General features: G+C 45.5%; 1 protein-coding gene across 1 annotated transcript in view; it reads left to right on the top strand.

The window, feature by feature from the left end:
- kalrna (kalirin RhoGEF kinase a) overlaps nucleotides 1-20,000 on the top strand; it is a gene marked incomplete at its 5' end in the record, with an annotated part of 142,423 nt that overhangs the window by 39,906 nt on the left and 82,517 nt on the right. Inside the window, 4 exon segments of the mRNA XM_083681564.1 lie at nucleotides 11,544-11,618; nucleotides 13,876-13,990; nucleotides 17,559-17,751; nucleotides 18,379-18,891. Of these exon segments, the coding sequence (XP_083537690.1) occupies nucleotides 11,544-11,618; nucleotides 13,876-13,990; nucleotides 17,559-17,751; nucleotides 18,379-18,891 (896 nt within the window).

Genomic DNA, 20,000 nt, shown 5'->3' with positions numbered 1-20,000 from the left:
AAAGGACAAACAGACACTCATATTTCTCACAGTTTTCTTATGTGGCTTTGTGTGGTTATTTTATGAATACCATGCTCGTTTATTATCTAGGATCTCTGGCGTAACCATCTTGAGGCCAGGGCACAACTTTCATTTGGGCAAAACAAACCAGAGTAAACATCAACAACACGACTCCAGATCGCCTGAAACCATTTATTATTTTTGAGCGCTTCCACATTAATTTGCAATTACCCTTGGTTTCTGTGTTGAGGGAACTATGCATGTTTGGCATACAGATGGCTGAACATGCCTCTGTGTGTGTGTACGTGTGTGTGTGTGTGTACGTGTGTGTGTGTGTGTGTGTGTGTGTGTGTGTACGTGTATACGTGTGTGCGCACTCGTGTGTGTATTGTGTGTGTGTGTGTGTGTGTTTGTGTGTGTGTGTGTACGTGTGTGCGCGCACGTGTGTGTATTGTGTGTGTGTGTGCCGGATGAGAAGACAGGGTAAACTATGTGTATCCACCCGTGATGTTAGCGTGTGCTGCTGGTAGAGTGGCCCTTGTGGAGCTGTGAAGGATTGGTCACAAGTGTGTCTTTGTCTGGGAAGAGTTTCACGTCTGAGAATGTCATCGGCCCATTTCTATTCTCAAGGCTTTCCCCGAGGTGCTCTGTGGTGCATTACTGTGTGTCCAGGGTCCGCAGGAGTCATTACCGCGCACATTATGTGCACACACACACACACACACACACACACACACACACACACACACACACACACACACACACACACACACACACACACACACAGGCCATTAGGCGATGCATAAGAGTTAATGGCTTAAAGTGCAGCTCCAATGTGATGCAATGGTGTGTGTGCATGACCTCACCTTCTCATTAATGGAGCCTTGCTCAGGGTCTGAGATGATTATTTTCTCTCCTCTATGTCTCTCCTATGAGATGATGGATTTAGTGACACGTAGACTCAATTCCCCAACTCCCAACTCAATGGAATAGGTTTAAGCCAGTCGTGTTGTAAAGCCAATGTCATTGATCCCCTCCGACCCACATGGTGGTGTACGTGACTGTTCTCTCCCGGAGAGAGAGGCCCCTGGCTGGATCATATGGGAATCTGCCAAACCCTGATATAATTGGATCATTTGAGGTCCCCCCGTCACACACACGTGCACATGCACATGCACACATTCACCAACTGGCATATGTGTGTGTGTGTGTGTGTGTGTGTGTGTGTGTGTGTGTGTGTGTGTGTGCGTGTGGTAGTGAGTGAGATGGAAAGAGTGTGTGATTGGATGGTAGGATAATTGCTCATGGGCCAGTTTGGCTGCGGTGCGGTGCGGTGCAAGGCAGAATTGTGAAGTGAAGACTCACAATTGAACATCTGTTTATGGAGACATCAAAGTGGCATGCTGGCAAGCCTTTTCAGCACCGAACGAGAGGACAGGTATTTATGAAGATGTGTTTAGCAGATAAAAGTCTCTCTTTGCCTTTGTATCTGTTCTCCCATATGTGTCTGCTTACGATTTCTTTGGTGAACATCTTGTTTTGAGTCTGTCAAAAAACTAGCACATCACTTCTTATTTGCCTGCCGACTGTTTCATTAGCGACTGCTGACTAAAAGTTGTGTCATCTTGTTTTGTGGCTTCCTAGATGAAAGAGGAGAGAGGGCACTTTTTTTGTCACTTTTGATTATGCCTCATTTTTATCTCCTGTGACCCCCAATGTTCAGATCCTTGAGCTCAAAGCTGCTTACTGAGCAGGAATATGCCCTGGCGTCCTCTCCTCAAATTTCTGTCATCTACTTGTAGTCCTTTTCCAAAGAGAACTGAGCCTTTGAAATGTTGTACTACATACAGTGGTTCTTACTGAATACTAAGTACTTGTAGGTAGTTGACAATATAGGACATGTGTGTTATATATATATATATATATATATATATATATATATATATATATATATATATACAGTATCAGTCAAAAGTTTGGACACACCTTGCCAAGAGTGTGCAAAGCTGTCATCAAAGCAAAAGGTGGCTATGTTGAAGAATGTAAAATATAAAACATATTCTGGTTTGTTTAACACTTTTTTGTTTACTACATAATTCCATATGTGTTCCTTCATAGTTTTGATGTGTTCAATATTAATCTACAATGTAGAAAATAATAAAAAATAAAGAAAAACCATTGAATGAGAAGGTGTGTCCAAACCTTTGACTGGTACTGTATTATATATATATATATATATATATATATATATATATATATATATTCGATTTTTTTTTTTTACTATAATTGAGCCTCAGAGCATTGAGGCAATCTGCTAATCATGATTAATTTCCATTTAATTTATGTAATTCCATTGTACTGTAAGTGGTTATACCTCCTCTGTGTGCTTACAGCTTTGTATAATTGACTGTTATGACATCTGCTCACGTCTTCTTTGCTTTAAAAGGTTGACACAGACATAGCCCTGGGACTCTAGGATACAAATAGAAATCTCCCAAGCTGAATAGAGATGGTAATAAAGATGCAGGTGCAGGTATTCTATGGAGCATTGGCCTCTTGGGAATAGAAGAAGCTCAAGCGCGCCACGCAAGTGCGCCACGCAAGCGTAACACTGCGATTGTTCCGATCGTTCTGTGAGAATCTGCTTTTGTTTATCAAACTGCCTATTTCACATCTCATTAATGTCTACGCGAAGCTTATCAAGCTGCAGGTGCAGGAGAACTATTCCCACCAATCGTCTGCTTGAGAGACGCGTGTGCAATCTCTCCAAAAACCGCTTGTCTATTACTGATGAATGAATTACCGGGACGCCAGATTTCCCCAAAGGCCCAGGTTGAATTTCCATACCTATTATTTCATAATCTACCGTAAATAATCACAGGCTCTGAGATATTCTCGTCTTCAACCGGGGTGGGGGGGGGGGGGGGGGGGTGGGGGGCAATGTACTCTTCTATCTACCACCACACCGGTGTGCCAATGTGAGTTTTTCCTCAATTTTTTGCGTTAATGAAGTGTCTCTTCCCTTCATGCTTCAAGTAGCAATCCATATTAGTGGGTTTGTTCTAGGATGAGAGCCCAGGGCCCACAGCCACGTGTCCCAGCTGGGTCCACCACCATTGAGTCTGCTGCCTCAGAGCAGGCAACCCATAGGACCCGCGGCTGAGGTATCCTGGTGGCGAGTCTCAATACTTTTAACGCTCCTCCTCTCCTTGTCTCCTTTCCTTCATTTGCCTCTGAGGTGACTGAAACGGGCAGGAGAAAGCACATATTCTGATAGTCCTCCACCATGTTGCTTTCACCTATCCTGGTCTTTTCAGATCAGTACAGACGAGGGGAAGGAGACAAGGAGAGGAGGTACATTACAGTATTGAGACTCGTGGAGGGGAGCGGAAGCCGCTTCAGATGATTAGCCCTTCTCTGCGGGGACCACAGAGAAGTGATGAATGCCCTCCTAGATACAGATCCATATGCTCCCTGTGGTGCTGTTATTGTGATGCCTAGGAATGCCTGAATGCACACTCATACACACTCATTGTTTGATTTGACTGCAGTCCTGTGTGGATGTTTGTGGCTAACACACACAGTGACACAGCTTGGCACCGGCACACTCCTATCCTGTATGAATCCATTGTGTTTATTTGATCCAAGCGTGGGGGAATCAATATATTAGGCTAGTGATATATTCACTAGCCTGGAGTCATATTGGCCCTCATGGTGGTTACATTGATCATTTCCTCCTCCACCCCTTCGCCCCACTCTCTCTCTCTCTCTCTCTCTCTCTCTCTCTCCCTCTCTCTCTCCCTCTCTCTCTCTCCCTCTCCCTCCCTCCACCCACTCCCCCTTGTTTATTCCTCTCCTGTCAGTTCTTTCCTCTTTCTCTGCATTCATGTGGTGAGAAAAGGTGGGTTTATTCACTTGATGCATTATTGACATCCTCAGATGTGTGTCAAGGTCTCTGGCATGGCTGTATTCTGTAATGCACACACACACACACACACACGCACACACACACGCACACACACACACACACACACACACACACACACACACACACACACACACACACACACACACACACACACACTGTGTGCATATCACATACAGTACACGGCTGACTGTGAGTGAGGTGGTTAAAGGGGCGGTTAAGCCAACCAGCCTCACTCTGCCTCAGGGTATCTGCAGACTGATGTCGAGGAGATGTAATCATGCCTTTAATTTGTTATGACCCTTCTTCATTTGCATCAGGATTTCTCATCAGCGCCAGACTGTGATTTCATACCAGATGCTTTCCCCCGCTCGCTCAGCCCTATGCCAGGGAGCAAGCCATCCCCTCTTCCCTCCCCTCCTCCCTCCCTCCTGTCTTCCCTCATTCCCTCCTTCCCTTCCCCCTCTCTGTGTCTCCTTCCCCCTCCCTCTCCCTACCCCCCTTTTTGAGTCCTTGCTCTTTCTAGGAAGAAAAACCCACTGAACTGACAAATGGGGCTGTGGCATTTTTCAGACATTGTTGTTTTGTAAGGCAAATGGGTTTTGTCACAATTCATTAGTAGCAGCTTTAGTATGATATGACGCTGCACGTTAATTCTCCTCTACTACATATAAAGTGTGTACAAGACACGTTGGTACCATTGAGGAGCATGCACTGTATTCAAGATACACACCTTTATTTTGATCCAGACCAAACACTCCATCCATGCTTTGCTTTGTCTCTGCTCTCATATTTCTGTACACACCGCCTGTATTTTTGGTCTTTGTTTTGGTGTTTTCTCTTTCTCTTTCTCTGTCTGTAAGATTTTAAAATGCAGTATACAGTAGTAGCTTACTGAACCGTAAACCAAAGAACGTCCTAGGTGCTGAACCTGTCAGTTAACTTGTCAAGCCTGGCTGTTAGGAAAACCCATTTTTACTGACGTTGTATGAAGTGATGACTCGTGGCTTTGACCTTTTGTGGTTTCTCCAGTTCTCCCTCTGTCTGGGCTGGCTTGGCAGGGTATCAGCGTTCCTCTCTCCCTGCGGGCTGAGCCTGCCAGGCGGTTAGGACTGTGTGGGTACAGTGGGTACTGCGCTGGGTGCTGGCTGAGGAGGTCTGACTGGCAGGCTGGTACCAGGGGGTGAGACTGATTGGCACAGAGGGATTGGCAGCTGTGACATTTGTGTCAGTGCCAGGGTTGGGCATGAATAGGGCTCGAAGACCATGCTTGGTCCCAAAACCTCAGAGATGCTGCTGCTGGATGTGTTGGCGTAGTCGTCCACATGTGTTGCTGTTAGTGGAACCTACTGTCATGGTTTACAGTAATAGCAACATAGCTGGGTTGGTGTGGTTATATGTTCTGTAGCCTGCCACTTAGATCCACCACCATGTTCTGTTATGCATACTGTAGCATTTCTTAAATCAAATATTTTGTTCTTCTGGTTATAGTTGGCTGGATTTTAGGAGTGTGAAATATTTTCCTTAGTAGCAGCGATGTCAAAAGCCATTCCTCTGGACTGCATTGACATTGCTCAAATTGTGGAGCTCTCAGTTCAAGAACAAACACATGCTTTTGTCAGTGCATGTCAAAACCACGATGATGTATGACTTCCATTGAATACTTCCCTCCTAGCTTTAGGAAATGCCTTGTTCAAAAGCTGCCCTAGGGACACAAGTATCTGAATCTCATATGGTCACTTGGTCAGGTTTTATCGTCATTCTTGAACTTTGAGTCTGTAGGACATTTAAAGTCTTGCAGATTTATACCATTATGATATACTGGGGAGGGGAGTATTAGGAGACATATGCTATCAGTGACCCAACATGCGTGCAAAGGTCTTCCTGTAAAGTCTTTCTCTTTGTTGGGGGATGTTGTAGGCATTGCTTTGCACGCACGTTTGAGACATCAGGGGTCATCCCTGTCTCCTTATGTTGAGTTTGAGAACACAATTTATAGCTTGATTTACTGAGGATAAATGGGGATGTATTTAGGGGGTTTTACCATCTTCAACCCTGTCCTTTCTGGGTAAAGGATTAGAGAGACTTCTTTTGTGCCTTTTCCAGAATCGGATGCAGACCAATTTGGTCTGGCGGTTCCTTGTTCGCTTCCCTCATCAGAGGTTTGTCACGGCAGGAGCTTGGTCGCGGCGCGGGGGACTGTCTGCTTCGTGACACACACCCCCCTCCCCTCTCCACCCCCACCGCTTCTTCACCCCCTTCTAAAATGGCCCTTTTTTGTCTGGGAAGTGCATGATAAATTTATCAGTGGGGGATATAAAATCCCCCCGCACTGCAATGATGAGGCTACAGGGCAGGGGTGCAGGGACCGGGGGGTGTGTGTGTGGGGGGGTAGGGTTGCTTCTTCTCCCCTGGCGCGGTTGATCTCTCTGGGAAGAGAGGGAGGGGGGCGGGGCTTGACCTGGTTTCCTTTGTGGATATGGTTGCCATGGGAGACCATCCTATCTCCCAGCCAGTGAGAGAGTGTTTCTGGAGGAGGGTAGACAAAGATGAAAGCGTGTTGTGCCAGCCAGGCAGTGCATCAGTGTGCAGATTGAAGACAAGGACCCTGTCTGGTTCAGCTCAGACAGAGGGTGGGTGGCTGTTCTTTGTTTGTCATGTTCACACTGTGTTTCGGTGGAGCTTCATTGCTGTAGTGTGTAGTCAATCAAACTGTAATTTGTTTTTTTTTGTACGTGGAGGAGTCTTCACAGTAAAATGAACTAGTGTGGAACAGGCTTCATTGGAGTTGCCAGTGCATGTAATGCCCTCCTTGATCTGGCATCGTGATTCATATGCGAAATTAATCGTCTGCTCATTGTGACATTGTTTTTCTAAAGTGCTCAGTCCCCTCCATTGGCTCCACGTGAGATGCCTGATATCCTAGAGACTGTAGAATAGAATAACTAATCAATTCCTATGCAAATCAGAGACCCTAGAAAAACAAAGATATTAATTCCGAAATTACATGAACTATTATCCTTGCATTAAGATGGACTCAATTCAACCTATTGAGCATTTTAGCACATTTTAAGAGTGTCATAGCAAAGGGTCTGAATACTTATCTACATTCTGTATTTCAATTTTAGTACATTTACAGACTTTTCTAAAAACCTGTTTTCGCTTTGTCATTCTGGGGTATTGTGTGTGGATTGATGGCAAATTCTTTTAATTTAATCAATTTTAAATTGAGTCTATAACACAACAAAATGTGGAAAAAGTGAAGGGGTCTGAATACTTTCCGAAGGCACTATATATACATTGGACCTGCCTAAATGAATCCAAACTTAAGGCCTATTGCTCCTGCCGCCGCTCAATTGAAGTGTTCGCATGAAAGTAATCAGCTCAGCAATCAGTGAAAGAAAGTGTAAATGGATGCTAATAAAAATGCTCCATTACAATTTACTGCTATTCTGAACATGATCTTAGGTCATTACTTCTCTCCTTCCTGAAACACCTTCCTGAACCACCAAGCGTCTGCCGAATGTGATATGATTGTATCAGGATTACATGACTCTGCACTTTGTAAGTTACCTTCTTACACCCGTGCTACTCAGAAACGATTGGACTTTCCTGAACCTATTCACTGACAATCAGATGAATAGCCTTTTTCAATCTGGTAACAGCCTTTATGAATATTCATTCTCAAGCAAACCCTCAATTCCATCGAAGGTAGTTTGACATTGATTAAAAAGACAAATAGCTGCTTCTCATGTAAGTGAAGGTGGACTGTGGACACTGTGATTTATGAAAAAAGTATGCCTTGTGTTTCTATTGAACTAGCAATGCTTCAATGATGTCTGTATAAAGTCAAGAATATCTTATTGTGTCTTAATAGGTTGTCATGGAAGCATTAATAGGTACACATAGCAAACTGTTGAACTTAACATCACTTGTCACAGTTGAGACGTCCCATGTGAAAACGAAAAAGAAATGCAGAGATGCAGTTTTCTTTCCTCTGCATAAAGAATTATGCATTAATGTAACAGATTTTTTAAATGCACGCCATTACTCTCTAAAATGTTTGGTTTGTTGACTTGAATGATTTATGGTCGCTTGTTTTTATCAATTATGGGACAGGCAATCTACTGTGAGTGAATCACACAACCGCCAAAATTAGCTTTTTATCTCAACCCTCAGATTCTCCGATACCTCGGCGTGAGTCAGCGTTAGTGTGTCACTGCACGGCCGATAAAACCCAGCAGGAGGTGTGATGCTTCTTGATGTTCCTACATCACACTCTCACTGCCCATCTTATCAGTGTGTGTTTAAAGCTAAATGCCGTTTTAAAGAGATTATTAAAAAGAGGACTTAAGGAAGTGCTTCCACCCGTGGACCCTCTGAAGGTGCTTTACTTCAGATATGAAAGTGAATGACTCATCAGTCTGTCTCCAGCAGCTCCGGGACAGGCAGGCACTTACTGCCTCCTATAAATTTACCATGCGTGGTTATGGAGGAAAGGTTTTAGGTTTAATGCAATCATTCATACTGAAGGTCGTCAGCATAAAGAATGCCTTTAAAATGTATCAGAAACAGATTGGAGAGACTGCGGGCCTCTGGGAATGTGCACATGGTAACGGAGACAGGACCTCGTATGGAGAGGATGGGCATGTTATAGTTCCCTCTTTCCTTCAATCTTTCTGTCCGCTTTCTCTTTCTCTCTCTCTCTCTCTCTCTCTATGCCTCCCTTCTTGTGTCTCTCCCCCTCCCACTCTCTCTCCCTCTCCCTCTCCCCCTCTCTCTCCCTTTCTCCCTCACTCCCTCCCTCCCTCCCTCCCAATCCCTCTCTTTCTCCCTTGACCCCCCTCTCCCCCTCTCTTCTTTTCTCCCTCTCTCTCTCTCTCTCTCTCTCTTTCTCCCTTGACCCCTCTCTCTCCCTCTCTTCTTTCCTCTCTCTCTCTCTCTGTCTTCCTCTCTCTCTCTCTCTCTGTCTTCCTCTCTCTCTCTCTCTCTCTCTCTGTCTTCCTCTCTCTCTCCCTCTCTTCTTTCCTCTCTCTCTCTCTCTCTGTCTTCCTCTCTCTCTCTCTCTCTCTCTCTCTCTCTCTCTCTCTCTCTCTCTCTCTCTCTCTCTCCCTTTGGCTCCCGCCCTCTCTCTATCATCAACATTTCAGCATGTCCTCTTGGTCCCCTATGCCCTGCTGTCAACCCCTTGGATTAGAGAACCAACAGATTGCTCTCCTAATGATTGACTCACAACATCAAACGCTTACAGGCTGATGTATGACACCCTGGTGTCTACAACCATATGTTTTGGCCAGCCTCTGAAGGGTCTCTGATTAATATTAATATTATTAGCATTTGCTTCACTCATTATCAAATAACCTCATACTTTTTAGGACAGTTTTAGGACGGTAAGCAATTTGTGTACTTATTTTGATATGGTAATTAATTTACCATTTAAATGATTTTGAGAGCCATTTTGGATACACTCTTTCATGAGCAGGTGGTATCTGTGCAGCTGGATGGTTTTATATTGAGCATAACAGATCAAGTTGAAGAATGAGAAATGTCTCTGAGCTTTTGGTGTTTAATGGAACTCAGGTTACAGGGTGAGGTAAAGAATCAGAGCCCCCCCCCCTCCCCCCGTCCTCCTCTCCTCTCCCCTCTCCCAGGACAGAGAGGTATTTACGGGGCTCTGTGGGATCGTAGGGCTGGCAGACTGCTGAGCGTTGCTCTGAAGGAGGACAGGCTCTTCTACTTAAGCTGAGAGGAAACAGCTTTTGTCATGTTTTAAACAAACGGGAAGCTGTCCATCCTGCCTCCTCTCCTCTGCTCTGCTCCAGCTGCCTCAGCGGCCTGACAGGCCTTGTCAGGAACATGCAGTAAGACATCAAGGCTGCTTTCACAATCGTGTACTAGGCCTACATACAAAATACTTGCACACTGCATGAGTATGAATTTCATATTTTATATGCAGATTTTTTTCAGTGAATGTGCAGTATGACATCCTTGTCTTTTCATATATACACAGTATATATACAGTATACTAGGCATCCATTCATACTCCTCACCATGCCTACTAAATATAACGGCAGTATGCAATTCGCAACACAGCCCAAGTCAGCTCCCCATCAGAGTTCAGAGGTTAAATACTCCCATGGTCTTTGTGCTGAGATAGATAGAGTACTCAGTGTGGAATGCAGATTTTTTGGAATGTGTGGGTGATGGTGTCCTTAGAGGACGCTGTGTATCATAGCCACAGCAGGCCATGGACATGTGCGCTTGTTTTCTGAAGCCGCCACTTTGGACAAGACTATGGACACACGGAGAGAGAGAGAGGGTTTCATAACAGAACAGACGGACTGTGCAGCTGAACTGAGAGTCCTGCAGGGAGATGGTGAGGGAGGGGAGGGAGAGAGAGAGCGAGGAAGAGAGGGGGAGCGAGAGATGGAGGGAGAGAGTGAGGGAGAGAGAGGGAGATGGGGAGGGAGAGAGAGGGGGAGAGAGAGAGAGAGAGAGAGAGAGAGAGAGAGATGGATTACATGTCTTTTTTGCTCAAAACAATGGATCCAGGGGGAGAAGTCACCTCATCTCATACAAATCAATAGGAAACTGGTAAATAACATACTTATTGATTTGAAATTCACATTTAACGAGTCAGTGCTGTTTTCTCCCGACATCCCATCGATTTAATTCCCATGCTCTTATTGACTGATCTATTCTACAGTGAATAGAGCCCAATAACACGGAGTACAGTCAGATTCGGCAGGTTCGGTGTTTATGAGAGGTAACAGGCTGAATAGGCTGAGCAGCAGCAGTTGTTTGTAGACACCAACGGGATCACACACTGAGGGGTGATTCAGCGCTGTGTGTTTTCCCCATCACATCCGGCTGTGTGCGGAGAACGCCCCTCGTCCTCGTTGTGCTAAGTTATGATGGATGTCCTTGCAGCGCGTCTCTCGCTTTGTGCGGCCGAGTAGATCAAGAGAGATACGGAGAGAGAGCAAAGTGGCCGGGTGACGGTGTGAATATAAAGTCTGTCTGCGGTTCAAAGTCAACGAGAGGGAAAAGAGAGCGGCAAAGCGTTGTAGCAGTAATAGCTTTGTAATAAACTGAATGGTGCTCTCTGCGTGTCAACATAGGAAAGGTTTGGCTGGATCGAAATGACCTCATTTGTAGTGTTCATACACCATGCCATACCCTATCAGCATCATAGGTATTCGGGTACAAAGTGTGAAGACAATGAATAAGAAGGCACAGTAATGTGTTCCTACGATAACATTGCAGAGTAGCAAGGTTATTGGCTATTTTTTTGTGTTCTGTTTGTTTTACTGTCCAATTGACCTCTGTTCCAATTCCAGGTCACAGACTTTCACAGTTTATTTTGTTCATGTTGTTACTGTAAGCACTTTGTGACAAAACTGTTTTTGTCAAAAAGGGCTGTGCAAATACATTTGATTATTTGATTGACTTTAAATAACCTTTTAAAGTTCTCAGGGTAGAAAACATAGAGAAGAGGAGATTTTCCATTATCAGACAGTGTGTGTTCTTTTTATCCAGGAATGTAGATCTACTAATGAGATTAGCCCTGGAAGCTGATTAGTGAATCTTGTCCTGTCTCTCCTCTCCTCCGCTCTAGGGTCCTTCAGGAATGATGGGATTAAGGCTTCTGATGTCCTGCCTGTGCTGAAAGAGAAAGTGGCCTTCGTGTCAGGTGAGTGTCTGCGATGTGCGATGCTACGCTAATCCGCTATGGGAAATGAACATCCTCTGCTCCTCAGTGCACACTGTACACTGCAAACACATGCTGGGCCGATCGCCGTGGCTAACATACGACATTTAGCCTCACAGCCAGCACCAAAATGGCAGCATGTTGACATGACATTAAACGATCAGGATGAAAAAAAATATATATATATATACTGTTTGTTCTGTTTGACTGCCGTTGTGATGCTGCAGCTCTTGTCTCTTGACTCCAACGGATTAGGGGTTAGGATATAAAGGACAGGAGCATCAATCCAGGACCCACTAGGACATTACACACAGCACTCAAGACGATACACTAGGACATTACACACACACAGCCCACAAGGCACACAAGGCACCAGAAACATCTGGACCTCAGGATACATCACCATAAGTGATGTCCCTATTAGTCCAGGCAGGTCATAACTTCACTAATTCCTTACAGATCATATCGTCTGTCCAGGGGCCGGGACAAGAGATACATCATTACTCATTTGATGTCACTTAGGTAAGGAGCCTTAGTGCAGACTTGGCTCCGGGGACACAATATTAGCCATCATGTCAGGGTTTTATGGCCTTCAGATGGGTTCACTCAATCCTCTCCCCCATACTATTACATGTTACAGCCCAACATGCTAACCTGACGTAGAGGGATACCTTTACATAGAAATTGTTGGGTTGATCTCCACTCATCATGTCAGGCTGGATGCGGTCAGTAGAAGGTCATCTTGTCACATGTCCCCTTATACATACAGTGGATGATGTCACCCTGTCTCGTAAACAGCGCAGGGCATTTCCAGTGGTATAGCAGGACAGTTGAGGTTGAAATATCCATAATCTCATTAATTCTTATTAATTCATTAATACAATAAGGAATCCCTCACAGTTGAATTCTGCAGCCGTGTGACTAAACACTGCTCTTTTCCCCTTGTTTTGTTGTTTTTGACTCATCCCTGAATGAAAAGGGTAACCAGGTCAAATGCTGGCGAAAGAGCTGGGGGCAAACAAGAGAGAGAGAGAGAAAAGAAAAAAGACAGACAAGAACAAGAAAAAAGAAAAAACAAGCTCATTGGTTCTCTTGAAGAAAAAACAAATTAAATGTTGTATAAAATAGAGGGAGAATCTCATTTAGTCTAATATACATAAGACCCTCATTAACTCACGGCAGTCCTTGAGCTGTAGAGAATACATCTGCCTCTCTCTTTCTGCCTCTCTTTATTTCTTGCTTTCTCTCTCTATCTTTCTCTCTCTCTGCTCCCCCCCCCTCTCTCTCCCTCTCTCTCCCACTCACCCTCTTTCTCTCTCTTTCTCTCCCTTGGGATATGGAACTACTCTGCCATGAATCTCAATGTGTTTTTCCCTCCCCAAAATACATCACAGGGGTTCCTCCAGCCCCAGCAGCAGTACAGTCATTTACTTGGCCTTATCTCATGATGAGGCACAGTGCTTGGTGCTGGTCTGGCCCAGAGCCTAGGGTGGGAGGGGGAAGGGAGGGGGAAGGAGGTGGGAGGGTGGGGGACCTTGAGGGAGATGAAAGACTGTTGAACATTTGTCAGGGAGAGGAGGGTAGGGAGAGGGAGGAGCGAGGTCCGCCAACCGAGGGGGCTGCTCCCAAAAAAGTGTCAACAAAGATCTGTCACCAAGATCCCTCCTAGATTAGAGTCACTCACGTCCTCCCTCAGGTCCTCCCTGTTTCACCCCCTCCCTCTCATGGCCTCCCCCTCCCCTGGCCTCCCCCTCCCTCCCCAGGCCTCCACCTCCCTCCCCTGGCCTCCCCCTCCCTCCCCAGACCTCCGCCTCCCTCCCCTGGCCTCTCCGTTGCTGCTGTGAGAGTCCTATTCCCCCTGAGCACCAGGGTAAACAGACACGCACTGTATTTCACCCCAATCTGAGGGTGCATCTCTCCACACATAGTAAATAACAGACATGGAGAAAGAGCCTTTCCAAGAAGCAACACACTACTCTCATTACAGTAAGTTCTGTGTAATGAGTGTGTGTGTGCATATTCATTGATTTATACGTGCTCTCTGGGAGAATGCAGAGAAGATGGAAGGGTTTGGTTCTTGTGGTATTGGAGTCCTAAGTAATACTTCACTGTGGTAATTCATGACAAAACAATGCTTCACTTTGGTGTTGAAGATGGAGTACGAAGCACCTCCTTATGCTGTACGTCAACTGTGTTATTGTGCTCTTATTCCTAAAGTATTGTCCTGTCTCGGTTCCAGGTGGGCGAGACAAGAGAGGTGGTCCAATACTGACGTTCCCCGCCAGAAGCAACCACGACAGAATAAAACACGAGGAGTTACGGAGGCTGGTGACCTACCTGTCCACCGTGCCCAGGTAAGATGGAGAACCTAGTGATATGCTTTGTTTGTTCTCTGTTAACACTGAAGTACTGTCTTTCCTCTGTCAGCAGTGTTGTAATGTGAGTATGTCTTGTTGATGGAGGTTCTGCATGGGAAGCCCTCCCAGTAGGCTATAGGGCTCTGCCATAGAGTTCTACAGCAGAGCTCCACAGCAGAGCTCCACAGCAAAGCTCCACAGCAAAGCTCCACAGCAAAGCTCAAATACAAGAGCTCTACTACAGAGGGCTCCGCCATAGAGCCATGCACATAGCTCCACTATAGAGCTCTACGACAGATCTCCACAGCAGAGCTCCATCTCAGATCTCCACAGCTCAACAGAGTTCCACCACGGCACACAGCACTTACCCAAACCCAGTAGCACCGTTAAGTGAAGGTTACATAATGGTTCTGTTGCTTTAGGAGTCTTTATTCAGTATCACCTACAGTAAATATTCAGGCAGTGTTTGGCTATTGAACATAAACAGTATGGACTGGACTTACTCCACGAGTGTGGAGTCTTGTGAAAGGTCCGCTAGAGTAAACATCCAGCTCTGGGGTTTCTTGGGGCTCCCTCTCTCCTTCTCTCTCCCTCCTACGCTGCTTCTTTCCAAGGGCCCATTAAGGTAACTCCCCAAAGAACAGCGGCAGGAATGATTTATGACCGCTTTGTTGAACAGCTGCTCAGTTTCCTTACCTGCCCGACAGAAGGAAGCAGTATCTGTACATTGCAGATCATGTGTCTCTTTGATCTACACTAAAGCCTATGTGGTGGCCATGAGGCAGTTCATTTATAAGGAAACCCTCAAATCAAGGTCCAATTTGTATAATCTGACATATACTGTATGTTTATGTATGTTTGAGTTTACGTCAAATTAGTGTCATGCCTATTAAGTGGTCATTTATCTTTCTATTATGAAACCAGTCCAGTGATTGGAGGTGTGAACAGGGTAAATAAATCTGTCTATAGGAATCTTGTTGCCTGTCCTTATATCCTTCAGAGCCTTTGCCTCACACACAGATATGCTGAGAATTCTCACACTCGAGCCATTATGTCTGGAGCCAGTGTATTGTTTGCCCTGCGTAATCGGAGCACGTACAGTCCCCCGGTCTTGCTGGTGATGCTGTTAGCTGCAGTGGAAAGTGTGTGTGTGTAGGTGTGTGTGTGTGTGTGTGTGTGTGTGTGTGTGTGTGTGTGTGTGTGTGTGTGTGTGTGTGTGTGTGTGTGTGTGTGTGTGTGTGTGTGTGTGTGTGTGTGTGTGTGTGTGTATTTATTCTGTCAGGCCAAGTGAAAGGGGCGCACTCGGGCATTGATCAGGGCTGGCAGTGGGCCTGTGAAGTCAGCTTCAAAGCCTCTCTCTGTAGCTCGGAACAAAAGCTTACTTAATGAGAGTTTAGACGGCCAGCCAGCCAGCTTGGCCAGGGAGAGTCCCCTCCGACTGACCCGACTGTTGCCAACACATGTTGAGCTGGGAATTAGAGAGCGGGGATGGCCACATGGCACACTTCTAGAGTGGTCCTGTCAACCCTGTGAGAAATGAGAAGCCTCTCTTCTCCAGCCTCAAAAGGTTTTGTGCTCCACTTTCAGAGTGGTGGGTTTACATCTCACTCTGTTCCATCAACATGGGGTGGTGGAGCTAGTTGACAGGATTTTTCCTTGGTCCAATGTCCTCTTTCAAACATGTGTGGTATCAGGAAAGCCATTTGCTCCCTTGTTTGTCTTTACTCCAACAGCAATAGTTGAATTGGTAGCTCCAGATTACTGTATCTCAGTGCTGTGATGTTGGTTGCATTGAACCACCCCACCAGTAACCCTACCACCCCACGCCTAGGCATGTTTTGGGCTTCACTGTGTACAGAATCAAGGGCATTTCAACTACTCTATTTATAACACATGCATCAGTCTCAGCTATGGTATTTTAGCAACGGTTTCATGTTGGTTTTCAGCTCATTGAAATTAGCCAAGCTTGCAGGGTTGAGTGAAACTACAAACTGAGAAGATGATGTCATCATAGCAAACCACTTCAACATGTTTCCCTCTATTGAGAGCGAATGAACAAGTTGATGAATGCTTTTTAACGACAGTCAAAAGTCAAAAGGGAACAGCTACATCAATTCCCACTTCTGCGTACCTTGAAACGAGAGTGTGTTCTCATGTAACACCTCATCTAGTCCACACAGAGGAGAGAGTCATCCAAGCTGCAACACTCTTTCCATTCGTGTGATTGTGTCAGGGCCTTTCTTCCTGTTGGTTTTGGACCAGTGATCCTAATACGATACAGAATGGCAGGAAATGAAGGGCCTAATAGGCGTGTCCTAATATTGCCAAGTCGGGAGTGTCCCAGGGTCATCATCATTTATTGTCGTTGTCCCAGGGTCAACAACTAATAGGGCTGCAGTTGTTGTGGGAGTTGCTCTATGCTAGAACCAATTAATTTTGTCCTGTGGTGTCCCTTGTGTTACAGCCAAGAGAAATGAGGATGGTATTAATTCCAGAAGTAAGGAAGGGAGGGATGCTTGGGGAGAGAAGAAGAGAAGGGAAGGAGGGGTGCTTGGGGAGAAAAGAAGAGAAGGGAAGGAGGGGTGCTTGGGGAGAGAAGAAGAGAAGGGAGGGAGGGATGCTTGGGGAGAAAAGAAGAGAAGGGAAGGAGGGGTGCTTGGGTAGAGAAGAAGAGAAGGGAAGGAGGGATGCTTGGGTAGAGAAGAAGAGAAGGGAAGGAGGGATGCTTGGGGAGAGAAGAAGACAAGGGAGGGAGGGATGCTTGGGGAGAGAAGAAGAGAAGGGAGGGAGGGATGCTTGGGGAGAGAAGAAGAGATGGGAGGGAGGCTTGGGGAGGTGAGGGCATGCGATGGGGCGAAGCAATTACAGGTTATTTTTATCTTCCAATCCCGGTGAAGTGCTTTCAAAGCATCGGGGGGCTAAGAATAGAACATTAATAGTATTGCAGCCTGCTAACCTGCTATAAATTGGGCCTTTCCATTTTAGGAGCTTTGAAAAAAAAAAAAAAAAAGGCCCAACAAATAAAGCCATTACATTTAAAGAGACCATGAGGAGGGGATACAGAAAGTGTGATATCATTTGGATGATAATTCCAATTGACAGTGCTTAACGTCAATGACAAGGTTCTCAGACAGCCAACATGGTCGGGACCACACTCTGTAGGTAGAATCAGTGTGGTAAAAACAAGTCAAATTGAATTGCTGTTCTTATTTAGTCACAGCCGTTAAACAGCTCCGGTGTGTAATAGCTTTAGCACCGTGCCTCTCCGGGGGCCTGGAGACCAATTCCTTCTAAATTGTCCGAAGGACGTTAAGTAGGGGAATGTTGGATGGCCCTTGGGCTACATCTGGGTGTGGGTGTGTGATCATGATGTGCAGGGGATACTTGATCGTCTGTGGCGGATACAGCTCACTCATCTAAGATCAATGCCACAGTGCTGCTGTGCTCCCTGTGCACATTTAGAGATGGGAAACTAGGCTGTCTGCTCAGAGTGTTTGAGGGATGTACTGTAGTGAAGCAGACATTGAGGGAGGAGTTCTAACACCTCTTTTGTCACCGTACGCAGTGAGGACGTGTGCAAGCGGGGCTTCACGGTCATCATTGATATGCGCGGGTCCAAGTGGGACCTGATCAAGCCTCTACTGAAGACCCTGCAGGAAGCTTTCCCCGCCGAGATCTGCGTCGCCCTCATCATCAAGCCCGACAACTTCTGGCAGAAGCAGAAGACTAACTTTGGCAGTGCCAAGTTCACGTTTGAGGTGAGCTCTCTCTCTCTCTCTCTCTCTCTCTCTCTCTCTCTCTCTCTCTCTCTTTCTCTCTCTTTCTCTCTGCCTCAGCATTGGTGTAAACAGAGCCTTGTTTTGGTTGGCATGCCTGCTGCAGCCTATTTTATATCCCTCCGGTCAGCTACAGACGTTGTCAGTGTGACTGTTTTGATTAGCATGAAAAATGAGGCATGTTGACGGCATTACAGTATTTCAGGTGGAGTTGAATAATACATTCTTAATTGTAATGTTATCATAGGACATGAATGATTCTAAACAACAGTCGTTAATTTGGCCTAGAGTAGTCTCTGAATCATTCTGAGATTTGGAAACGGTTGCCATACTTTCAAAGCTACTGGTTGTGAATGATATAATTAGGGTTAGGGTTAAAAGGAATGCTTTCCCAAGATTTTCCCATGACTTGTTTCCATTTTGTTCCACCTTCCCTGCCTACAGTTCTGTACAAAGGTCAGCCATTAGTCAGTATATTAGGCCTAGAGCAGTGTGATGTCATGCTCAAAGCCATTGGTGTGCTAATGAGAAACAGAGTTAGCCGTGTATGCCTTTAAGCTAAGCTAGGCTAACCTCACCGTGGGTCTCTTTATTATGTTCTGTTGACAGACTAGCATGGTATCAGTGGAGGGGCTGACCAAGCTAGTGGACCCATCTCAGTTGACGGACGACTTCGAGGGTTCCCTGGACTACAACCACGAGGAGTGGATGGACCTGCGCGTCTCCCTGGAGGAGTTCCTGGCCAGTGCCGTGCACCTCCTCTCCCGCCTGGAGGACCTGCAGGAGCAGCTGGCCAAGAAGGAGTTCCCTGTGGACGTGGATGGCTCACGCCGCCTCATCGACCAGCACACGCAGCTGAAGAAGAAGGTGATGAAGGCCCCCGTGGAGGAGCTGGACCGCGAGGGCCAGAGGCTGCTCCAGTGCATCCGCTCCAGCGACGGCTTCTCGGGCCGTAACTGCATCTCGGGCAGTGCCGACTTCCAGAGTGTGGTGCCCAAGATCGCCAGCCTGCTGGACAAGCTGCACTCCACGCGCCAGCACCTACACCAGATGTGGCACGTGCGTAAGCTTAAGCTGGACCAGTGTTTTCAGCTGCGCCTCTTCGAGCAGGACGCAGAGAAGGTGAGTGAGTGTGTTGTTGAGGGTCCATAAGCTGAATGTATGAACTTTGAATTGAATTGTCAGGACAACAGGAATAAGAAAGAAAGATTCATTTGAATTGTTAAACTGAGTTATTTTTGGCTACCAGAACAACTAGAATGAATCCACAGTACATGAAAGACCTTTTGGAAATACTGTATGACGTGGTTAATAGAATATGAAGACCAGACCAAACTGTTGCCTGAAGTGTGTCTTGTATACATTTAGGCAGACAGACATTCACAAGGAATGTATATTAAATGCTTGCAAACTGACTGAGAAGTGTTTTCATATAAATATTCTTGTTCCTTGTGGAAATATTTATTCTAGACACGCATCTAAATGTCCTCGGTATTGGAGCAAATAACAAACTTTGAGCTTGATGTAAATTTGTGAGGTCTATTCTGTTTATGTAGAGCCCTTAGATACAGTACATTGGAACATTGCAATTCTTTTTGTGTTTGTTTGGCACACATATTTCCCTGTGATTTAGAGATTTAATTGGATACCAAGTGCTTTCACAAACATATGTGAATTGGAGAGCAAATTAATATTTCAATAGAAGGCTATTTTTTTGGCGAAAAAAAGCTAAATATCTCAATTTATGAAGTAGGCCTATTATGAGGGCCGAGGGTATTACAAATGATTAAAGAATGTCTTCTCATCTGTTCGTACATTTCTCATTTCCCTTGACAGTGGCGGTTATGTGCTCCAGATGTACAGAAGGTACATGTAAAAAATATGATGATTATTTTCAGTCTCTGACATTTTTCCCGGCTTTCAAAGGAAAACCTCCTACCCAGAAACTCATTAACAGTAAATCTACTACATCACTGAGATGTGGGCAGCGGGCACATGACCTCATATGAGGGCTTATACTAGTCTGGCATGGTAAGAGACACAGGTGGGCCTATGAGAGGAGGTGATGTATTTAGAATAGATTGTGATGACATACTCAAAACTACTGTCCAATAATTTGCTGTCTCTTAAGAAAAATAAGAATGGACAGCACTCCAAGTTCAATTCAGCTCAATTATTACCAAATGCATGTCCGTCAAGCCAACTAGATAAATCACAATAGAATGGCTGCA

This window comes from Argentina silus (genome assembly GCF_951799395.1).
Source record: "Argentina silus genome assembly, chromosome: 12".
Classification (NCBI taxonomy): Eukaryota; Metazoa; Chordata; class Actinopteri; order Argentiniformes; family Argentinidae; genus Argentina; species Argentina silus.
The sequence above is the reverse complement of the archived record's forward strand: the minus strand, read 5'-3'. Positions and strand labels throughout refer to the sequence as shown.